Below are 24,899 nucleotides of genomic sequence, written 5' to 3'. Positions count from 1 at the left end.
ATTGTTCCGTAAGAAAAGTCGCACGGACGTGTCGTTTCGAAATAACTTCCGCGCAAAAACTCTCGGCGTTGGCAATTTGCAGTACACTATTCGTTTTCGTTTTTATTAAACCGTAATTGCAACGATGTTCCTTTATTACGGTTTCTTTCGCGTTCGCTAGAAACAACGTAGAACAGGATTTCTAAAAATTGGTCAACTTATCGGCTTTGTACGTAACGTTTTAATTAATACATATGTAAAAAGTATACCATACATACGCTACGCGCTAGTTTTAGAAAAATATATCGGTCTTTATCGCAGTCGCGCTTTCTTACAAATCGGCCAAAAGCGCTTTTTCGTTTATTTTTGGCCGTCGATCACGTGTTTTCGAATAAAAAGAAATCGATTGTTCCTGGAGCGCAACGGTTATACCGAAAAACTCGAGCAACGACATTTTGCAAATAACGCGTTAAATAGAAAAATATTTTTCATTTTCTACGTCATACGCATATCGAGAATGTCAAAGTTCTTTATCGTCCGACCTTCGGCGAAACATCGTGCTCGCGAGGTAACGAATTTAAAAAGCAGATTATCGCGTATCTCAGCTTCTGGTCCGGTCAGTGGATGCAGCCGTCGTGACCTGATTTCCAGATACAATAGCAGCGACGGTTTCGCGCTGATGTCATTGAAAATTTATCGAGTGTCTCTACAAAAAGCTCGGTTCAGAAGAGAAACATCTGAAAAGAAAGAGCTTGTTCGCGATGCTCGCGCGCAAATTGCCGAATACCTCGGCCTTTTTTTATTTACGTACGCTGACGCGACGCGACGTGCAACGATCTTCGTCTCTCTCGTCTCTTAACCTCTTCTTTGAGAATGGGTGCAACGAGCGGACGTTCGATAACACTACAGGCAAGCTACTTGCACTCCAGCCTCTTGCAAGACTTCGAACAAGACAACGTAGAAGATGAAGGAACGCGACGCGAATTTTTTCGATTAGCAAAGGGAGTAGCAAGGTATAATTTAGAATATCTTCGATTTGAATTTGCTCGAGCCACGAAAATTAAGGCATAATTGAAGTTTCATTAAGAAATCGCTCTAGATATATACTTTTTCATGCGAGTCGTTCCCCCACGAGGCAGTTGGATCAAAAGAATCGTCTCTCGTTGCCGTTGTTGTGACAAACCTCCGCCGATCATGAAATTTCCTTTGGATGCTATATCCAAGAATCGTTCGGGTTGCCTCGATAAAGAAAACGAAAAAGATTTGCGAAAGCAGCAAGCTTTCTACGATGAGAACGTTTGCACGACCCAAAATTTCTACGGATTAGATCGAAATAAATGGAAATCGAGTCTAATACGAATTTTGTTCAGCTTGGACAAATTTTCACAAATAAAAACAATTTTCCGTGCGCTCCTACATTAAGAAACTCATACGGTATGCATTGTAGCATAGGTATCGGCAGCGATCGTGAACTTTCGCGTGACTATACGTGCTAGCGATACCTGTATATACGTGTAAAATTCGCGGGATCGCGACAGCAGCTCGTTCGTTACTCTGATTTCGTATCGGATGGATGGAGAATTTAACTAAGGTGAGCGAGGGTCATCAGCTTGCAGCCTTGGTTGCCGATAAGCCTCGTCCACTTTATTCACGCCGCGCCAGTTTACGTAACATAAAACCATGGAGATTAATAAGTAATTTCTAGCGAATAAATATCGAGTGTTCTTGTAATTCGCGTGAAAATTCATGGATTTTTAGGTGTACGATTCGGTTATGAAATAACTGGGAGAGAGACGATCCATTCCGATCGGTTTTGCGATTATTTCACGCGTTCGACTCACAATTAAGGGTAATATACGATACACCGGTGGTTAAATCGGGGTCCGGTGTATCGCGGTCGAGGAAATCTCGTGCAATTTATCGTATCGGGCGCTCGGTCTCGTACAGAACAGAACCCTGGCAATATTTCGGTGCATCGTGCATCGTTCGGCACGCGGAACGTGGAACGGCTTGCGAAATAAGGGAATTTGGCCAACGAAAGTTAATCAAGGTATTAATAAGGGGCATTATACCGAGATATTTCCGTGTTGTACCGTAAGCGATACAGGATTTGCGTGTTTCTGGATAAACTGTTTTACCGTACGAAAATTTGCGATAATCGCTCGGAAATCAGTTTTTAAAACAAGGAAATATCTAATAAAAGAGGTTGGATTAGTTGTGATTTTTTGTAACATATGTCGCTAAAACGGAAGAATTTTGTTCTAAGAAACAGAAGTTCTCGCGTGTTCGCGTGCTTTCGAGAACGATGCGGTGACATCTGAGCAAAAATACGACAGCACATTTTCTATCGACAAATTAAACAGATAACAATTTTTGATCGCAGACAGGTCGCTTTCCCTTAAAGAGACCCTTTAGCCAGGCTTTTAATTCTCTTGAAATCGATGCTCGCACAGGCTCTATTCATATCTTGTATTTCAGATTTTTAATCAAATTTCAGTGCAAATTGGCTTTCATCTGTGTAATTGGAGGGTCCAACCAAATAGTACACGTATAACGAACCAGCATCGAATAAACTGGATTATCATAGATATATCATCGCGATACAATGCGTAGCGTTATAATAAATTATCGCTTTGATATATTAAAAAGGAAACGAGAGCAAATTTCACGCAACGGAAAGGAAATACGTAATCATCGTCAATATCTTCGATGAGAGATTTTCGGAGCTCATAATACGAATATTACTAGACGGGTCGGTCGAGCGTATATTGCATGATAAAATTACTATGAAAACAATACCGTTCCTATCCTGATATTCTCCTTTAAATTGCGATAAGAATTACGTTACATCGACCGCGAAACATCGTTATTTACATCGTGCATAGGTACATTTAAGTGTATTTTTGCAGCGGCCTTTACCATAAAAGTTATATGCGACGATGGTTCGTGCCAATAAATTGCCGACGCGACTGATGGCTGAATTTCCGATAATATTCAGGATAATATTCTCGTATCTGTCGCGAGAACCGTCTTCGAGCGAATTACGCGAACCTTCTGCATCTCGCCAAACTAACATCCTCTATTATCGGCGAGCTGACACGCTACTTTTAAATAAAAACCAAATCACAATATTTTTTTCACTTCGTAATGTTCCTTTCATTTTCCTTTGCCCTGAAAATTCTGGAAATTTCATTTCTTCCTTAATTAAAGAGAATAACGATAAAAGGTTGCATTTTGGCAGATGTTACGAGAAATGTTTTGGTATTAAGAAGGAAAGAAGTAATTAATTCATTATTCTAAAGTAAAATTTCATTACCTGGGGAACACGTGCGAAATTATTCGATAAACAAAATATCTCTCTGTCCGTAATTTTACCGGGGAAAATGAAGTATCGCTCGGAGACCGTTGACTCGAGAGAAATCGATTCACCGTGTTCCTCTTTGCGCTTTGTTCGCTTTGTTCGCGATCGCTGTGGTCGCTCGGTCGATAAAACGCCGCGTAACGATCTCGCTCGGTTGCTAGCTCGCAACGATGCTGGCTGGGATGTTCTGTCGCCGTCAAGATTTAGATAGCGGCGAGCAACCTAGCCACGACGATGAATGCTCGTGAACCAGAAAACGCGTGTACCGACTCCAACCGAACGCCGAGAAACCAACAGCAGTTGCTACCTAAATCGCTAAATGAAACAGCTTTTCAAATGGAATTACACGCGAACGTTCGAATCGGTGCTCGCATCGTTTTCTTTTGGTGCAGGAGAAGTTGCTGCGATTCTCTATTTTTGCCAAATGAAGCGAGAAACGGAACCTTCGAACGGAATTGGAACAGCGTTTGGAACGGTCTTTGAGTACTTTGTTGGCAAATGAGAGACCATAGGCGTGTGTTCGTTTAGTCAACGTGGAGTATTTGGGTGCTCGGTTCGAGCGGAGAAGGAATCAAAGGAAAAATCCGAGTGTCGTTATATGAATCGATTTCTCCGCTATCGTACACGTACATATATACATATATGCCGCGAAATCTCGACAACATCGACGGTATTTAAGTCGCACACAAATTTAGTTATCAACGTCGAATGTGAAAAGCCAAACGCTTGACAGTTTCTGCGATTTCAAGTACCACCGAGTCCTCCATAAAGGATACGTCGTGTGCGCTACTTAAACTCGATACCGAAAGAAGCACTCGGTTTCATCTAAGGAAAAAGGGAGGAAGAAGGTGACCGAATATTTCCTACGTTGCAGTAATCCCCTTTTTCGAGGACGTGCGGCTCATATCCTTGTCACGCTCCGTATATTTTTAATAACGAGTCAATGGTGAAAATATAAAATAGTGGAATATAATGAAAGGGAATATGCTGCATTGGTTATAAACGAAGAGAGGAGTATAATTTTTAGGATATCGATGTTTTCCATAAGTGAATTTTATTCATTTTCGAGGAGAGAAAACTAAAAAACCTTGGTCGGATTTCACCGAGCCACGAACAAAAGGTTGAAGGAAAATCTAGAGAAGGACAATTGGAACCGAGCGGAACGTTTGAACGACGGAAACTGCATGGTTGCACGTAACGTCGTAACACGTACGCGTCATTTAAAAGCAGTAATATTCTTGGAAAATAGCGAGGCTCGGTGTAATAACCGTAAAGGTAGTTTGAGCGCGAACCCACCTCGAAATTAGACGAGCTTCCAGCGTGTTAGCTAAACGGACGTTCGACCGCTATTCAATTGCTACGGTAATTAAGCGTTCGTTACAAGTTTTTACGTTTTCGCGTATGTTCGACGCGATAGCGTTATTGTCTGCCATCGCGTGATAACGCGGATACCGTTCGAAACGATAAAGAAAAGAAAACATCTTTCGTGAGGGCGCAAACGAAGCAAAGAAGTTAAATCGAAAGGCCGTTTAAAGACACGTATACCGATGGAACGTATAGATATATAGATATCGCCTGTAAAACGTATCGGCCTATCGCACTTTATTAATCGCGGGATAGGCGAGGCTGTAGCGTGTGCGGACAAGCGAGCAGGGTCATGCGGAAGGTCAGTTCGCTTCAAGGGGAAATCAATCGATCGCGAGCCGGACGATTTTTCGCCTGAAAGCCGGCCGACGCGTCCCTCCAAACTGATTTCGCGGACTGCATCGACCATCACAACGCAACGCAACGATGCGACCTTTCCTACGCGACGTGATTTTTCATATGTCAACGATGCATCGTTTATTTCAGCGTTCACATATTATTATTTTATATTATTGTCGCTCGACGGAATCGTTCTTTGATCCGAATCGATAGTTATCGCGCTTCTATTCTTCTATAAAAATTTGAATTCGAACGACCAAATATTAGCACTTATTTCATGCGGTGTTCCTCCATCGGAACCTCTAAAAGCCAATAACGACGCTCAAATCACAATTAATTCGACGAGTTCCGTTCCGTGCTTTCCAGTTCAAATATCGAAGAATTATCGTTTGATGCGAGCCACCATTTCCGAAGCCGATAATAACACGAAAACGGCTAACGATGGCTCGCAGGAATCGTCTCCTGTTCGATGACCAGTGAAGTTCGTGAAACGTGGCTTTCGTTAATTGTTTGAATCGTTCCGGCGCATCAGAAGCGAACGAAATTCATCAGGCGTGCAACGACCGCGGAGCTTCGGTCGGCACGATGCGACATTCCTTCGCAATTTCCAGCGATCGCGCACTCGGTGTCCAGCGATTTACTAGACACCGAGCGCGCAAAAAGCGTCGCTCCTGGCGTAAGAGGTTCGTTCGAGAGCCAATGCAAATGATCGACTTCTTCGTCCTTTTGTTTCGAATCGTACCGGCGAATGATAAATCCAACAGGAGAGCAGACCGAACGAACAAATGAGGTCTGGAAGAGGAGATTTTAGTAGAATCCGCCTCGTGATTGTTTTGTAGCGAGCTGGAGGCACCGAAAGACGATAAAACTGGAAGAGTCGAATAGATCGTCGCTGATTTCCAGCTCGTTAGAACTCACGTTTCAGTCTGAAAACGGTAAAGATGCTGTAACACATTCGGTAGATTTTCTTTTATTTTATACAATTGAAATCGAATAAATATTTCAATTTTTAAAATATGTCAATTCCACAAAATTCTAAACGTTAACTTCAGACTCTAATCGATAATTCGATAACTCGAAAGGAGAAAAAGTGTATCGATTCGAAAGTTCAGTCGGTTGAACTTTTCATCGCCTTTATCGTCGATTAATTCAGTCAACAGTGCGGACGATTAAACAAAGCAGGAAGACTAAATTACTTCCGCTGACATTACGTCATTCTGACTCAAAACAAGGTCGGCTAAAGGCACGGAACGAGCAAACCCATCGTAGTTTGGCTTATTTTGCATTTTGGTTCTCTTCAAATTTTCGTGGTTACGGAAACGAACGAAATGATCAAACCCGAGGAAGAAAGAAACGTAAGGCAGAAATGTGTGTACTTTTGCGTCGAAGAGATCGATCGGACCGGATGCGACGGTGCAGGATGATTCAAAGTCAGAGATCGATTAAACGGATAGACCAATCTAACGCGTGTTTCTGTCTTTGGTAATAAAACTGGTGTATGATAGTAGATACGAGGAATAAAGTATGTCGTTTTTACGTTTAAAACGCGAACATATACTATATGTTCGATACCACGTAGCTCTAAGAATTTCAGGTTTAATCTTGTACGTTTTTACGATTCGTTCTTGCCGGAAGATAATTATTTCGTTGCTCGTATCATTGGAAAACGCACGAATGAAACTCGGGAGATAACTGTGTGATATAACTGTGGTAGATTATGTGCCTCGGAGAATCGTTCGAAAATCTTTGATCTGAACTTTATCGTAGTCATTAGTCAAGAGGGGCAACAGGCTCAGATCTTAGACTTTAGATGCGCAATATTCAACCTAAAGACGTTGAATCTACGTATCGCATACCGAAATCGATAACGGGCTGAGGAGCTTCGCGAGTAACTCCTAAAGACAGTAACTCCTCTTCTTGCTAGCATATATATTACAAACGTTAAGATAAATTTATTTTACTTCATGGTTGTAATACTCTCCGACGTTAAAATTAACTTTGCACGAAAGACGTTATACCAAAACGAATTTTATCGATCCGAACTTCAGAGGTTATAGGGTTCTATTCTATGGCTTTCGTTTCTTCTGTTGTCAAAATTAGCGTCATACGTCTCGCTTGCGCTATACACATTCGTGGCTAACGAGAACGATAAGCTGACAAAATTGGATCGGATATATCAATCCGTTCGTTCATCGCAGGCTTCGTTCGGCACGACGATTACAGCACTTTGACACGGTGATATCGTTCCCGAGGAGAGTTACGATCGCGTCTCGAAATCGGTGATTTACGCTGTTTACTTGACCACCTGCATAATTGCCGATATTCGTTACCTGCGCGGCTCGTGGCATAGCAAATTGTTATCCGAAATTAACGGTCCCGTCAGAGCGTTCGCCTATCGTTTCATGCCGGATATGATTATCAATAATCAATCGTGAAACACGGCTGAACGAGATATCTATGAAAATATTCAGTGAAATTCTAAATGAAACATAGGCTGGCTGTGAACGAGGTTCGAGTACTTTCTGGTCGGACTAGTTTGGTTTATGCGTTCAGTGAAACAAGAATCATTGTGTTTTATCGTATTGGAGTAACTAATAGATCAAATGGATTAACATACATTGAGCCAGAGTAAATATAGCGGATGAAGCGAATTACGAACAACGAGCCACCTGCTTATATCTGTTCGAATTTGATAATTTTACGTATATTTGTTTTAATCGAATATACCAGTGTATTGCTCGAATAAAAGAAAGTAAAAAGCATTCGGAAAAGCAGAAAACTCGTTAACGCTTATCGTCTTCGCCTATCGTCGAACACGCAAGAGCATCGCAATGCTCCCTATCCGGCATCGTTTCCCCTTCTTCGTCGCGTTAATCCGTCAGTCCAGGGAACATCACCGGTACGACCGCCGGCCTGGTTATCGATAACGTCCGACCGAAGAACGTGGCCAGCCTCGATCGACGGCTAGTTTCCTCCCCGATTCATCTTCTATGCAGCAATCTCCGCCATTGTCTGGCGCGTCGCGTCGCGTCGCCTCGTCTCGTCTCGCATCGACGACATTGCAGTTTTTGGAACGTGCCAGACGATCGAAGAAAAACGATGATCGCGATTCAACGTGAAACTAAGCGGGAGTAAATGTGGGGAACGATGTCATCGTACAGTCGCGTCTCACGTACTCGAGATCGGGCTTCGATGCGTCTTAATTCGCATGGGAAATTAGGTCGGCGCTATGCACCACGATGCGCCACAGTTCCATCGTTGAACGCGGTCGCGCACACACTCGACGATCTCCAAATTCGCGCGCGTAATGCGGCTAAACGACCGGTGAATGCTATAACATTTTGCGGCGCACGTCGCGACTTTCTCCGAATAATCAACAAAATTCAACGGAAGAAAATAGATCTGAAAAACGATACGGATTTCGTTGTTCTACGTTTACTCGTTAGTCGTTCGTGTAGGTCGTTTAACGCTTTGCGATGATTAAGTTCTTCAGATCGATCAATTACTATTGACGATCGTTTGCATAAAATAGGTAAAAGAGTTTTCACCGCGAAGCTTTTTTGAATTTGGATCGACTGATTGGACGTTTGTAACTCTGATTTCTTGACAGTATCAAGCATAAAATTCTATAATCCGTTTGTATATATAAATTCCATTTTTATCGTATAAAAGATATTACGACAGTAAACGATATTAAACATTTTGGGGTAGATCTTTCGAATAAGGAAACTCGTTCGCAAATATTCTCGAATGAATTGGCGCGTGTAACAGGTCGGGGAACTGTTGACACGGTAAACGCCGACATTCCACGGATGGAATTGTAATTTTCCGCATAAAATTTGGACAAAAATACACGATTTATCAGCTACGAATGTTTGACCGTCCGATCGATATCGCGTGCACTCCGAGCACATGGCTGCTAAATTCTTATTTATTATCCCTTAATGAGCGTGAAAATGATGGAAACGAGCTGCTTTACATTTGCATACGCAGATCGGTCGCTTGATCCGAGGTTTTACACCACATTTTTGGTCTAAAAAGGTAACCTTTGGTTTAAAAAGCTCCCGATGAAACAGAAGGAGAGAACGAGACATCGTGCAAGGCTGAATATTTCAACGCGAAAGTAACGATAGGACAACAGAGTAGCTTTAATCTTGCTTAAAAATGTATACTTTCATATCGTAATGTTTGACGTTTCTGGAGAACGAAACAGAGATGGCGCATGGCAGATGCCGTCACTGGATGCCGCGCCGTATCTACTTCCTTACACGAGCCTCGCGCCTCCTTCCTCCTCTTCCTGCATACTTTTGCATTTTCGCTTCTGTTCGATATTTCTTGCCGTTTCCTGACTTTTCTATCAGGAGTAAATCTTTCAGGGATTCGCCGGGGCTTGGTAAACGTCGATGCACATTTGCCGATCAGTCCGTGGAACGTTCCCTGTCCAACTGTATTTCCTTATTTTCTCTGACTTTTCCAATGACCTCCTTTGTTTTCTTTAGTCTCGTTTTTCCCCAAACCGTCGTTTCACCGAGTAAAGGTAAATACAGAACTTAAACGATGATAAACGCGAATGGTCGCGCGTATAGTAATTTGGTTGCAACGAAAATTTATTGCTATTATGTTGTAATTATATTACTATTATTTATATCCTCGATAATGTTGAGAACCAATGTTATAAATAAAAAAACAAGTACCCAATAATTGGAAAATAACTCGTTTTGCGTTTATCGTGTTTATTCGTGCGATCGATGTTACGCTTTCGAAAAGAAGAACCAAAATGATTTAATCTTTCGATAAAACCGATTTCCGTAAAAGCAATCGAAAATTTCATAAAAGCACCTTTGACTATGTATCGAAGCAGCAGAGTCCTTCTTTTCAATCAAATATATTTCTACAGAAAACAAGACTCCCGTGCTATTTTCATAATGCAAGTTGTGGAATCGCTCGAACCTACGTCCCCAAAAACAGGTTAAACGTCGTTGGAGAATAAGCGATGGTATATTTTTCGGAGAAAGAAAAACACAAATATCCCCGGTCCATTGAAACGTGGTTTCTCGCAAAAATTTTCGAGTAGCGTATAACTTTCCGCTTGGAGGAGAAACGTGGAAGAAAGCGAGGGTGGAGGTCGTAGAGCGAAAGAAAAGTCACGACAGACTATAGATAGGCGAGTGCGAAAGAGGCTTCCCGTGAGAAGTCGCAAATATTTTCGCTCGCGGCTCGGAAGCCCGCGTAATCCTGGCTGAGACGTTCTCTTCCGAACGGGAGCTCGCGCGTCGGTAGCGCGCACACGGCCGATAACGCGCTAGCGATTCGATGTTCCAACGAGGATACAACTGGATCGGGCCCGTTCTCCAAACGACCAAGCGTCTTCTATGACTTCTATCCTCTACTGTTTCTTCCATAGAACTCCGACGTCGACGCGTTTTGAAAGTTTCCACCGCGGAAATTCGACGCGAAAAGAATTGGTCGGTGCGTCGACAGAAACGCCCTCGTTCCCTGGAATTTCACCAGGTGGTGAGTCGGCAACGCCCGACTTTCAAGGGTTTAGAACAGAGAAATGGCTCGAGGGAAGAGGTCGGGAAAACTAGAACGAAAGGAAAGCGGAGAACAGGGATTATAGTCGTTCGTAATAGTCGGGTCAATGGGAGATTATTCAAATAGATATATTCGATAGATGCGTGGTTGGTGTTAATAAGATACAGAGCAGAAATTTCATTTCTAAATGGAACGAGGCAATCGTTCAAAGGTGTAACGATTCCTTTGTACCGTCCATCAACGTCGCGTTTCTCGAATACCAATTTGCCAAGATTACGTCGATTCGACGCGTATAAACGAATCGACGCATATGCCATCGAGTAAAACTGTAAATCTCCTTATTTTCCTATCTCCAATTAGAATACGTAAACTATCGCTTGCTATCGTGTATTATCAATAGCATAAAACCGTCGTCCAAAGATTAGACTCGAAGCCCGTACCGCCTACGTAAAAATATCGCTCGAAAAGCAAATAACGCTGCAAGAAACAGAAAGGCAGCGGCGGTTTCAATTTTTATTTCACCTCGCGAAGATAAAGTAATCGTAGCTCCAGATCCTTGCAGACATAACTTCCTGAACGCTCCGTGATATTTCAACCCTCTAACCTCTAGTCGCACACGATTCTCGCAGTCGTGGAACTTTCATAATTTTCTCGGTATCGGTTTCCACGCGCGTTTCCCTGGCGAGGCCGTCGAATTGCCGCCACGCCGCGAGAATTACGAACAGTCGGGCATAAACAACCGCGATTCACAGGGTGTGGCCTCTCTCCGGCTTCGATATGCCGGACTAGTCGATAAAGCCGACTTTGTTCGCCTTCCTTTACCGTCTCTCCGTCCGTCGCCCGACTCGCGGTTCTTTTTCTTCTCCCGTCTTTGCATTCTCTCCGGCTCGTCTTTCCAGACCGAAACATACTCGAACCACGTAATTGGCGAAATAAGTGGCGAGACAGGATACCGGATAATTTGAAATGAAACCGTATGAGGAAACGAACGACGATAAAGACGAGGTATTGAATGTCCGACTGACAGAGATATTACCTTATTCTTGTCGATACGTGACAGAATCGTAGGGTGAACTCGGTTCCAGTGTGGTAGCCTACAGACGTCGATTGTACCGCGTGAACGGAAATTTGCCGTTACAAACTCGAGAAGAATTCGAAATTTCTTGTTTATATCGAAATCTCGCGGAACTTTTCATCCTTGAATTTTGTTCGGAATACCTAAGAAAACTATTTTCGTGTTAATCCCATCGATAGATAAAGGTAAATTTGTAATTGAAGATCGAATAATTGCGTTCGCCCTGATGGGATTATCAAGACAAAGTCGACGCGATACATCAGTGCATATTGCTACTGTCAACGCTAAGTTTCAGAGCTTAGGGAATGCTCGTTGCTTTGTCTTCGTTACTAGATATAGAAACGCCGGCTGGTGCTGCGTTATACGTGACACGTGAAATATGATGGTTTCTTACGAGCCAGGGTATAAACGTAGACCGTGCCGTTCCATGTCGTTTAACCTTTCCCGCGGTTGTCTTATCGACCACTGTACGGTAGATACGCGCGAATATAGCAAAATAATTTTTCCCATACGATTAACAGAGCATCGAATCTTCGTGACGTTCGACGATATCGATCTCTTCTAAGTTCTAGATAAAAAATAATTTCAATCTCTACGAATCAATGTAATCCGTTGAACAAGCAGAACGAAAGTTTAATAACGGGATAATGGAGAAGCAAATTAAATCAATTCGACTGGCTGACAAAACAACAAACTCGGACGATCTTTGAAGCGTTAATGGAGAAACGCCGTTATAATTCAAATCGAATTGGAAAGCGAGTTATCGGATATTTTGTCGAAACCGGTCTGCGTAGCGAATGGAATACAGAGCAGTGGGAAACCGAGAACAAATCCTTCTTCGCAAACTTTGCGCGTTAATCCGAGCGAAGTTGAACATCTATCGGGGTTAGTACGTTTTCAGTCGTGGCTTGAAATCGTTGATTAACGCGAAGAGAATCCAGCTATTCGAAGATGATCCTTCGGTCTTGCTTCGAATTTTCAAACTTTCGTTCCACTTGGCTGCTTAAAAATATTCGATTCATCGAGCTACGATCGAATTACCGACGATGATAATAATCGCTGCTTTAGTTCACCATTTCCTCTAATAAGTAGAGCCGATTTGGCCGTGCCGCTTCGCTATTCGATTCGTTAAAATTACGATGAAAATTTCCTGCAGTTCGTTAACACTTAATTCGATGGTCATTTGTACCCAAACGGGTCGAATGCATAAATGTGCTCCGGAATCCTGTAAGTTTGTTCGACAGCTGCGCGTTCGCTATTGGTCAATTTGTTTCTCGTGAATTCAAATTAAACGCCTGGTCTGACCTCGACGTAACGTCGTTATCCTCTCTAAAATCGAAATGATAAAAACCTGTTTAGTAACATGCCTACGTTTTAGCGACGTAGTTTAACGTTCGTTTCGTATAATTGCAATTATACGTGAAAATATTAGAAATGTTTTCTTTATTTTCTTCGAGTTTACGGTAAATTTACTTGGTCGTCGAATCGTACGTAAAAGTGATAAACGGTCCCAACTTTGTTACGCGAATACACCTAAAGATGTATCAGAGATTCACGATGTACAGCTCACGGTAATTAATTCTTCATAAGTGTACAACAAACCAGGAAATACGCAGTTCAGACATCAAAATGAAACGAGGGAACTCGTAACGAATTACGTGCTACGATATTCGCATCGCTTGAATATTTCATTAGATGTGTTACAGGACATAATGTACATTCTGTTGATGAATTGCCGTGATAAAAGCCGTCCGTCGAAACAAACAGCTACTTAATCCATATTGTGCGATATATCGAATTAAATATAAAAGTTCACAGTTGAGAATAATTGTTTCTCGACGGTCTTTATCTTTTCTTTCGGTCGTCCGATGCTATCTCCTCTAATTTTTCGCAAGTCGAAAGCTTAGCATCGATGGAATTCTTTATTTCAATTCGAGCATCGTCCTTTTCATCGACTGCTTCCGGTAATATCGTAGAAACCAAGCAATACCATTCTGTACACATTCTGTTATCGATTTTCGTGATTTTACGAAAGCAAATGCAACAACGTCGCGTGCCAAATATCGTCGAGTATCGCTACATCCTGTAAACATCCATGAACAACAAATTGCAAATTCCTGTCCATGTTTTTCAGTGCAAATGTGCAAACGTGTTTTTTTTTCATCAAATCCAAAAAATACGATATCAAAGCAAAATAGATTTGCTCTCTCTCTTCCTTTCGTTCGAGTCTCTTTCGTTTGCAACCATCTTCTTTGCAACCGGATAAGTTAGATCTTATTTCCTAAAAGTGGGAATATCTCTCTCTCTCTCTCTGTGTCTCTGTCTTTTTAGAAAAATCAAAGCAATTTGTTCAGCGTGCCGTTTCGGAATCGATGCTGATGGAACTCGGTTTTATTTGGAAACAATGCCGACTCTCCTTTGGGCCATGATAGCTGGAAACCTAATCTTTATTCTCGCACACGAATTCCATTGCATCTCTGTTATTTAATATGATGGTGCAGCGCAGCTCTACGCAATACAATTCTTTGCACCACGCTTGGCAAAGCTCGATCAACATTTGATCGATCAACGTTCCGCAACTGGTCGCTAAAATACACGACGACATACGTTTTATTTAAGTTTACAGAAGCTTTAACCGTAGAAAAAAGGTTCATTCGATTTTCGATTTCCAACAATTGCTACGATCTGATTATCGTATATAGATAAACGACTTGGTGTGTGTATTTTAAATTACGCGATTAAGAAACTAAACACTAGATCGCGCGAGTACGATTGGAACCAAGAGCCGTTTATCGGTGCGAAACAACCGTGCCACCATGCTTTATCTCTGAGAAAGTTGCCGTATCTCCTAGATTCAGCTACGTGCATCGATTTGTTCTCTCCTGTTCGTTGCTTTACTCATTTCTCTGTTCCGTAATCTATCCTGCATCTCTTCGCGAGAAGATTCGAGCGGAGATACGCCGCGACGCTCCGAATAGGTCAAAAGCAAGCTCTTTCAACTTTTTCTTCTGTGTTTCTCTTTTATCGTTTTTTTTTTTATCTCTTCTATTCGCTAAATAGCTGCTATTTACGAATGATGAAACAGAGATGAATAAAGCGAACGGTATACAGCGGAATTATTTTGCTATAAAGTACTACTAACTTATCGATGGTTGAACGAGACGCGATTATGTCGATGAATAAATTCGATACCCTACGAAATTGAAAAAGAAATAAGCGTGGTTGAATTTCGATAAAATATCCATATATTCAACGCGACAGTCTAAGTAACGTCTACGCGAAAATCATACAAACAATATCGTTATAGAATGTATACGAGGAATATTTTAGAATCGGTTATGCAACCACGAGGAGTGCAATTTCCCTGTAAAAGCATATCTCCGTGAGATACGATAAAATCATATTTCTATAAGAAATGGAAGAATGAAAATCAGGCGCATAAAGGTACATTTGCGGGAAAGTCGATTCATCGTGTACGTCGTGTACGTCATATAAATCGTGTACGATGACATATCTTGCTCTCTTCTTTGCGTGATTCGATCCGAATAGAACTACAGAGCGATTCGAAACAAAGATTCCTCGTAATTTTTCGCATCGAACTACCTCCTCGAGCCTCCACGCTGTAGACTGTAGTAAACTCCAAGTACGGTACCGAGGGAGATGGGATGACAACGCCAACTGCATCGATCAACGTCCTATCACTTCGATTCTCCTCGTGCTTTTCGCGTGTACCCCGACACAACCGGAAAATCGCGACTCTAATCGAGACACGTACGTATCGGCGGTGAGGACGTCGAAGGTTCTTTTCAATCGTACCCCGAGCTCCTGTCCCTCGGGTTCTCTCCTCCCGTTTTTCCACGGAGGAGCTTCCCTTTTTTAATGTTGACAGACGTTCATCGACGAGACCGCGGTGCACCGCGTCGCGTCGCGAGATTTATTCAATTTCGTAGCGCAGAAACCCCACGAATTTCTTCCCATTCGTTCTTTGCTTTTCTTGAGTTTGACCAAACGCTGTGTGTACTCACGACCCCCCGATACTCTCGGCAAACATAGGATTCTGTCGGTGAAGTTGATCGTTCCAAATAAATGGAAGAAAACGTTTCGGTAGAAGAAAGATGGAATTGCCAAGAGACAATGGCCCGGCACTTGGACGAAATTGAGCGATAAAGGCGGATATTCCAGAGTTGGAATTGCAAGAAAAATATTTTGCGATTTTGCTCGTAGGTGTCCTTTTAATTTTTTATATAAAACGTTATTGTATTTTTTACTCGGCAGACTAGTATTAACGAACAATGTTCATTCTACGATCTACGTTCATCACTGGTGCTTTGTTACTCCTCTGTCGTTCGCAATGTACGCTTTTAAATATTCATGCACGAAGCATCGTTACGCGGGTATCGTTACAAGCATCGTAGAAAACATATAAGTGGTCGACTAATTTTCAAAGTCGTTTCTCTCAAAACTGGGGTTTGGTACTAAAAAAAAAGAGCTGACTCTGTGAAATCATAACATAAAGGATAAACAAACGTCAAATATCGTTTTATCGTCGATTTAAAACAAAAGAAAGAAAAGAAAAGAACGTCTAAATTCCAGAAGGACAATTTGATTCAAAGAAAAGTTATCCAACAAAGTCAAACGTAGTTTGAAAATCGCTTCCTAAGATCGACAGAAAGGAACATTCTCGGTGCAACGTCCACCGTTTCTCCCTTCGTCCATCGTATTTTTCATTTCCGTTCCTACTTTCGTTTGTATTTCTGCAGAATAGCAGTTACATAGATTATAGATGAGCCAAGGACGGGGTATACGTTTCAGCGATAAGTCTATCAGGATTGAAAAGTCCGCCCATGCTCGTGCTGGCTCCAAGAATTCTCATACACCTAACCAACCTCTGGAATCCCGGTTCAAGAAAATACGAGAAAAGAAAGGAGCTTAACGATAAGCTGGAATCGACCAAAAAGGACGAGGTGGAAGAATTAGGAAAAAGAATAGAACCAAAGAATATACATAAGTAAAGAGATAAGATGAGGTGATGGAACTAGAAAAGGGGGAAACCGAAGTGGGAGAGAACGAGGAAGAGGGTTAAAGGAACCGGAATGGCAAAATGGAGTCAGGGAAGTAGATAAGGAATAGTGTTTGAAGAATCGGAAAAGGGGTAAACCGGAGTAAAGTAAATGGAAGTAAGGGAAGAAGAGATTAGAGAAGTCGCGAGTTGCCAGCGAACGATATCTCCGCCTGCTGGAAATTCCTTCGGCGGAAAATAAAATATTCAGTGCGAGCGGCTGTCGCTTCTTCCCCGTCGAATCCCTCTTTCTCTCGTCGGAAAAGTTCGCCCGTTCAAAATTTCGAAGCGTGTTTGGGCAATTTTCCAGCTGGGCCGTCGGTTCGAGGTTTCTGGATTTACACCTGGCGGTTTCCGATCGATCGACGGCGTTTACTAGCCTCGGCTTTGGTGTGAAAAGCCGATCGATTTTTTCAAAGCGACATATCCGTACACGTTGTTCAAAGTTCTAATTAAGCTCCGATCAAGTCGCTTTCGTTCTCGATAGAATGCCGCCTGTTCGATCTTTTTCAAATGACCGAACCCTCGATGGATTTTCTCCGGCCAAAGGATAATTCTATTAGGATAATTCTGCGTACGAATTTTGTGAACCAATGTTACGGCGACATTGCAAATGCTTGCGCTGAGTTGCGATAACGGTGTCTCGACGTTATAGCGTTGACGATAAGATACGATTTACGCTATACCGTGTAAAATAAGATGAAACGGAGGATTCCGAATTCCAGCCATCGGTGACAGGAAAGGGACAAAGAGTCGTCAAATAGGAATCTGAAGCAACCCACCGCTCCTCGAGATGTCGCGACAGATTTCCAAAATTATTCTCGGGTCACGCTCTCCGTCTTCCAAGTTTTCCAACCAAGTTAAACGGCAAGAGTCAATTGCAGGGGCCCGTAAAGCAGAAATTCAACAACGGAGTTTCCGCGTAACCGGCGAATATGTAGAGCGAACGAGCCGCTTTGTTCGCGCTTCGCTTCACCGCCATTCATCCGCGATGGAAAATCTTGGTGGTTCCGTCTCGACAACGTTAACGCAATAATTCAGAGCTCGCGGAACCGTTTCAGCCCGTGGAGACGAGAGTTTACGCTTCCGAGCGATCGTGCGCAATTCGCAGCTGCACGCCTGCCCCTGCATTATGCACGTCTCAGTTTCGTTGCAGCTTCGTCCCGAGAGATTCAACATTACGCCGCTTTTTGCGGAGTTTCTCATCGAATGAAATTTTTATTGGTCAACGCGTGGTCCAATTCTTTCGCGAGCTCCGTCGAGACGACGGTTTTTCCGCGGATCCGCTTTCGCCGATATTCTCCCACTTCCCAAAGTCTGACGACGTAAGCAACTCGTTTTTTCAGCTTCTCTCCGATATATAAAGAGCTAAAGATATCCCGAGTAACAAGTTCTTTTCGCTTTTCTTCCTCCGTCAAAGCAAGTTATAGCCAGCGTAACGAAACTATCAATTGATAAATCTTGTTCCTGACATTTCATTGTATATTACGATATGTACGCTGGAATAATATTAGGATAAGAATCCTAAAAATATTACACTTACAATTTTGTATATCTCGCCAGGCTGTCGTGACATTCTCGTAAAGATTATTTACGAGATTATTACGGCACAAAGGCTGCAAGGACCGACATTCGCGCTCGAGATTCAACCGACTATTTAATTGGCCTTAACAGCGAAAGGATTAAAAATCTACATATAACAGAAGTTGTCGAGCTTTACATAGTTCGCCACGAAACCGCGCAAGATTGCTACGGCGACCACTTATGGAGTTTACGAGCCACCACCACGAAAATTAAATAACCCAGCCAACGTTACCTAACGCCATCGGAGGAGAGATATTTTTTCGAAAGCGAGTTTTCATCAGAGCGAATTGAATTTGCCCGTGGAACAGCGCGGCCGTGGAACGCGCGTGCAGCTAAGGAGCTTGTTATCTTGCCAAACGCGATACGCGAACCCTCGACGACACCCCATCGTTCCCTCAGCCACGTACCGCGTAGCCGCCGCTTAATTACGGCATCTTGCGCGTCGGAGTATGTCAATTTTCTCGAGTTTCCATCTCGCTTGCATACGCTTCCTATATAATTTAACCTGATACTTGCGTTTTAACCACGTCAAACGCTTATATGTGTTTTTTGTTCTGTTAATTCATCGCCATATAATCGTAGATGTTGCGTCGCTTTGAAATAGAATTTGGTGTTCAAACATTTTTCAACGATGCCTTCCAACCGATTTGATCAATTACAATTCACTCGAGATCGTTCGGTCGATCTCCTGTTCAAGCGTGTTGGACGATTTCGTCGACTGTCGGTTTCATGCGCGCGAGAGTACTTTTCTCTCTTTCCTTTTTCCGAAGAATCGCAGGAAACGAGAATTAAACAAAGAATTACGTAAAAATACAAGCACGCGATGATGCACGAATGAACACGCTCACTGTGAAGAGGTTGCATTCGAATCGATGTTTACACGAAAATGGATTGCGTTCTCCTGATCGGGCAGGTAGGCAGCATCGACGAGATATGTAAATTTCAGAGGGATGCTAATGCAACCGATAGACGTCACGAAGCGCGCGGCGCTACGCGGCGACGAGGGAATCGCGCGGATATAGTATTGCGGTGGAATGGAAAATTCATCGTATAGGTTGACGCGCTACCGAGCCCACCGACCGATTGTTTCCCTACCTTTTTCCACGCCTCGTTCGCTGCGAAAGCGAACACCAACCAAAGCGAACGCGCAATTTGTCACTAGCTCCTGGCTCTCGCGCCAGACAAACGAAACTAATATCGCTCTTTTTTCGTTGGACCTTTTACGATCTTTTGTGCAGAGAATCGTCGTCTCTCTTTGTCGCTGGTAGTTACGCGTCGAATAAAAGCCAAGAAATTGTTATTGTTATTCTAGTTTTGAAACTGTTAAGCGTAACGAAAGAGATAAAGGAGAGGAGAAGAAGCAAGCGGAATGCACTTTTAAACGGTGGTCGATTTGATTTCGCTTCTCTGGTTGCTAGATCCGTCAAAGAAATTTTCAGCTAGATTTTAAAGTAAGAAAAATATTTCGATGTTACCGTGCTATTTGAAATCTGTCGAACTGGTTAACTCTGAAAGACGATTTAAAACGGTGGAACTCGGTTGAAAATTGACGCGTCAGAAGCAAGAAACGAACCAAACTTCTCCTATCCTACCGCTACGTTTCAATGGCAACGCTGTGAAACGAATGCTTTAATAGGATGATCCTACTTAACAGAATCCATGAGATCTTATTTAATAGAAGTGTCTTCCGGCGGCGTTAACCGATTTCCAATACTGCCGATAACCGCAATTAAATCTGTTCTTCGTTGGGTAACTGAACTTCCACCTGAAAACTGTCTAACGTGTTCTTATTGACTTCGCTTTCAAGTATAATTGTATAATTATATCGATGACGTAAACTCGTATCGTTTCGTAGGTCGCTGTGAAAACGCGACTGCTCTATTCTTGTCGATACTAATAATCGATAAAAGCTCGCGGCATACACGATTCGTGACAACACGGCAAAGATATTAAATTATATTAACGTGACTCTTAGTAGGCTTTCAAAGATATCGAATAATCCATCTTCCATTGAAAAGATGAATCTTTGAATAACGTTCTCGGAAGATAACGCGAGCTTCGAAGTCGGTACATATATACGTTTCTTAGAATTGCCCTCGAATGGAATTTCTTTCTGCGTCATCTGATAATAATGTGATTCCTGGCTGACACTAGGTACAGAATACCGGTGAACAGTATACAAGATAACCTGTTAAGTTTATAGCGTCGTCTCTACGCTATCTCGTTTGTCATATCGCTGATGTCACGTTACACGTTAAAGCTGTACTACACCTCCTATCTCTAAACGCGTTAATTCGAATAATTCACGAATAACTCGATTAGAATCAAAAATAAAATTCATCGTCTTATTCGCAGTTAATATACGAGAAATATTTGTCGAAATCTTACGTTATTCGTCACGTGTGCATATATACGTAAACAGAGACACGAGTCAGAATGAATCAAGAGTTTGGAACGAAACAACAGCAGATAGCACAATCGGTTCTACGGTCCGGTCGTTGATTCGTCGAACCGTAAATCGAACGAATTTCCGCGAGACCCCCCTATTGCTGCGACTTACCACTACTTGCCACGTCGACACTACTCTCCCGGCACGGAGTACGATCGTTCCGAATTCTTCTAGATTTTCGATCTTTGCGCAGAAAGATCCAGTTGTCGTCTGATGTTCCATGCAAAATGGAATCCAGCAATCTAATGTCGAGATCGAATACGTATCGACCGACGCGACGCAACGTATTCGCCGCTTCTGTTCCAGGACGAGATACGGGTTGATTAAATCGAATTACGTAACCGATTTAAAGTATTCGCGAAAAAGACGATGACCGAGTGAAATAATTTGATAGACGCGTTTTTGATAAATTCGAGGCATTTCAAATCTACTTCGATCAAAATTGTTTTTAACAGGAAACTATATCACGAGCAGGCATTTCTAGTAATTTCCGAACTGACGCCGAATAGTCGAGTTAATCGCGCGGAAGTATTTGACCAGAATAGCTAAATTGCAGACAATAACGCATGTATATTTCGTATGTGTATATTTTAAACGTGTTTCGTGGCGCTTATGCAAATGTTCCGAATTCTCGTTGGCAGGAATCACAGTCGCGCTCTCCTTCTCGCCAACAATATTAATCGAAATTGAGATTGTTTAATATTGGATTAGAAATTTAACACATTGTTCATCGGTCTAATCCTCGGAATTCAACTTTCAGACCGATAAATTAGAATTCCGCCATGAAGTAGAGACTCGTGAAAAAGGAACTCGAACCTAAAACCGTCTACCGGCGAATAAGAAAGACAGCGATCCCAAACGAAATCTATTCTGCGACATAGGTTCGCTGGTCGATGCTCCATTTTCGTTGTTCATTGTTCGTAGTCGGGGCGAGCTTCGAAAGAAGAACTTAAATTTCCGACTATATAGTTTACGAAAGCCAATTATTCCGAATTGTTCTGCAGATCCTCGAGATTAATAGGGAACCAGCGGAGGAATTCTTATCTGCGAGCTGCAGTCCTATTTTAATTCCGGCCGCTCGACGAAACGCGATCGTCGGTGGCTGAATCCTCGCGCAATTCCCGGCCAGAGTATTTTCGACCTCCGCTGGAATTCTCTCTGCTAAATGCCGTCACTTTAACTCCCGATCACTCCTCCGATCCTCCGTTCTTCCGATCCTCCGAATCGACGAGTCTGTTCCAGGATCAGTTACGTACGAATACGTAGAAAAATGTACGAAAACTTTGAAGATCTACATAGGATGCGTTACTTATTTATAATTAACTTTACAATATTTGAAAAATCGTCGACATGCGCGATAACATCGAAGCAGAAAACGTTTCGCCTTTGAACGTATACCACTTGGCGTTCAAATTTCAACACAATTTTCAACGGAAAGAACGGGTTTCGAGAAATGCTGGCAAATCGAGTGCCTCTTTCGCTCTTGACTTTTCGAGGCATGATTCGAGCAAACGCAGGAAATATTAAATTCCCTCGTAAATGACCAACGGAATTTCGATCGAAACGTTTCGCGAAGCACCTAGATGAAATGCAGCACGTGTTAGAAATTTATTCAAAAAATGTGCTCTCCTGGCCGTACGCACGATCCCTCTTTGTCACGTCGAACTTTTCTTCTTCGAAATAACGAATACCAATACCAATGCCGAGCAGCGGCAAAAGAACGGGAACGAAAGAGAGGCAAGAGCGCAGTCTTCGAATCGCCTGCCATTATCGATTGCCTCCGTAAAGAGGAAGGTCGATTCGAAAGGTATCCTCCTGTCGATCAACCGAAAGAAATATCGAAGCGACGAACGTATCGACCCAGCCCGCGTTCCTCTCAGAGGCCACGACGATTTTCGTCGCAATTACGAACAACGACGCCGGCGATGAAACAGATCGAAGGGGAAATGCAAGTGAAACCTAGAAAATATAAAACTTTGTTCGTTACAGTTACTATCGCTGTGAAAGCTGATCGATCGTTTGGTTAGTTGCAAAAATTACACGCGATTCGCGTGTCAATTTTACTGTTCGATTCGGATGCATTTTACGAGTCTTTAAAAATAATGCCAAGTTGATTATCGACTAGCTGGTATCGTTGACCATCGTCCAAACTCAATATCGTAACACTAAAAAATTGAAGCTACGAAATATCGTGGCACAGCTTTTTTGTACATCTCGGCAGAGTAAATTGATACAGGCTACACGAAGCATAAAATTTTAAATGTCGTAAATTTTTATTTCCAATATTTTTTGTTCGATGTAAAGTTACACGCGTTAAACGCATACGTGACCTCTGTAACGAGTTAGTCATTTTTTTTTTTTTAAATTCGAATCAGAATTTACGGTTTTGAACGTTATAAAATCGAATAAAATTTATTGAACGATTAAAAGGGGGAGGGGAATATTGCAATAATTATTAAAATAACTTATTAAACGCCGATATATTTACTTCGCGAAAATTACATTTCTTCCTCGATCACTTCTTCCGCTTTCGAACGATCTAATCGCAGTGTCTCGAGGAATTCTCCAAATAAGGTTACTCGACTCGATTTAAAGTCTAAAGCTACACCTCGTTTTGCTTCCGATATTTCGCATCATCTTCGCTCATCTTCCAGCAACTCGGAAACTTTCGTGCAATTTCAATGCTAGAAATATATTTAATTTTTTAGAAAAAATTCAATCGGGTAATCGATTCCAGGAGTTCGTTCCCCTTGGCCCCATCGACCTTACACAGCAATGACAGATACGTATAACTTGGCAAAATCATTTAGCATTTGGAAAACATCGTTTGGAATAGCTTTTAAACTCGTTATAAATCCGTAGGCCTGATTCGAAACAGACGTTTTGAATGAAATTAGCAAAGTTCGGGGTCGAGATTGCACGGCACCCGCTCCAGTGATTCTATTATTAACTGTTGCGTGAATTAGTCGCGGCTTTCTATAGAATCTCGCGGCATTGTACACATCGTGACTCACCGGGCCACGCGTACTGCCTCCATCGTGGATTGTTGCAGCCTGTTCGCTACTTAAAATTATAGCCGTTCAGAACGCTGTAGCTTGGAAAGGAAGAAACCAAGGATTCGTAAAGAGAGGAAAGATATTTATACAGGCGCGAATCACGCATTTGACGAATCGTCGCCGTTTCCGTTTCACAGCCCGGTCTAACTGGTTGCAAATATTTGACCGACTCTCGTCGGCAAACGATCCTCGGTTACAACGGAATTGAAATTGCAGGCTCCTGCCGATAGAGGCGGGGATCGTTCGATTTCGGGTCAATATTTCGTTGACAAACAAAGGATCTTGATGAGGGACAAAAACGCGTCTCTTCTCTTCGCCTAACTCGGAAATCTGGCTTTATTTGATCAGGGATGGATTGTAATATGTAATAATAATAATGCGATAAAAGGACTATTTTTCGTCGCTATTCGAACGTCGTATCGTAGGTAAAAGTTAATATAAAAATGCAGAAAGGCTGTTAATTACAAAGTTGAAATAGCTTAAGTACGACTAATATCAATGGGAAAGAGCATCTTACCAGTCGAAGAAGTTCCACAGGCACGTGAACATGATGGCGATACGTCTGACACATCGAACGAAGCTCGCGGCACACGACGATTCACTCGCGTCGATTATCACCCGACCCCGAATTGTCTTTCGTTACATTTTCGCACCAAACTACGCCTGAATCGCGTATTCGTTTACGAATTTCGCGACTTGTCGCCAAGTTTTCTCATTATATACGTTATAGACGATCTTCTCGGTGAATAGGAACTCTGCCATGGCATTTGCACAAATTCTACGTGTAAAACGAAACTGTTAGATGCTACACGCCTAATTCTACCTACGTCTATTTGAAAGAGATACTTTTTCGGATGAACATCTTCGTTTCGTTAAAGTACCCTCAGTGTCTTGGAGAAATGCAAACATTTTCAGTTACGGTTTGTCTCTGTATCGATTAAAATAGGAATAATAGACCGTTCCCGAACAGTGACGAGTAATAATCGCGAATGAATCGAATTAATTTTGTTTTAGCGAATAATTTTAAACGAAAATTACAAAGCCGACGAATGATTCTAATCTCAACTATAAATCCAACTCGTATCGCGACATATCCA

The 24,899-nt window shown here is 42.3% G+C and overlaps 1 protein-coding gene across 15 annotated transcripts in view; it reads right to left on the bottom strand.

Annotated features, from left to right (window-relative positions):
* The window catches only part of LOC100645228, a 190,581-nt gene that overhangs the window by 81,639 nt on the left and 84,043 nt on the right, over positions 1-24,899 (bottom strand). Inside the window, exon 2 of one of the 15 annotated variants that reach the window (XM_048406403.1) lies at positions 24,320-24,580. The exons of 12 other annotated variants lie outside the window; for them this stretch is intronic. In XM_048406403.1, coding sequence (XP_048262360.1) covers positions 24,320-24,351 — 32 coding nt within the window. In that variant the 5' untranslated portion in view covers positions 24,352-24,580. Of the gene's footprint in view, positions 1-24,319; positions 24,593-24,899 lie in introns of those variants that run through there. 2 more of the 15 variants (XM_048406405.1, XM_048406404.1) reach the window with 2 other exon arrangements.

Source organism: Bombus terrestris, chromosome 6, assembly GCF_910591885.1.
Source record: "Bombus terrestris chromosome 6, iyBomTerr1.2, whole genome shotgun sequence".
Lineage (NCBI taxonomy): Eukaryota > Metazoa > Arthropoda > Insecta > Hymenoptera > Apidae > Bombus > Bombus terrestris.
This window is presented reverse-complemented; position numbering and strand designations above follow the sequence as displayed.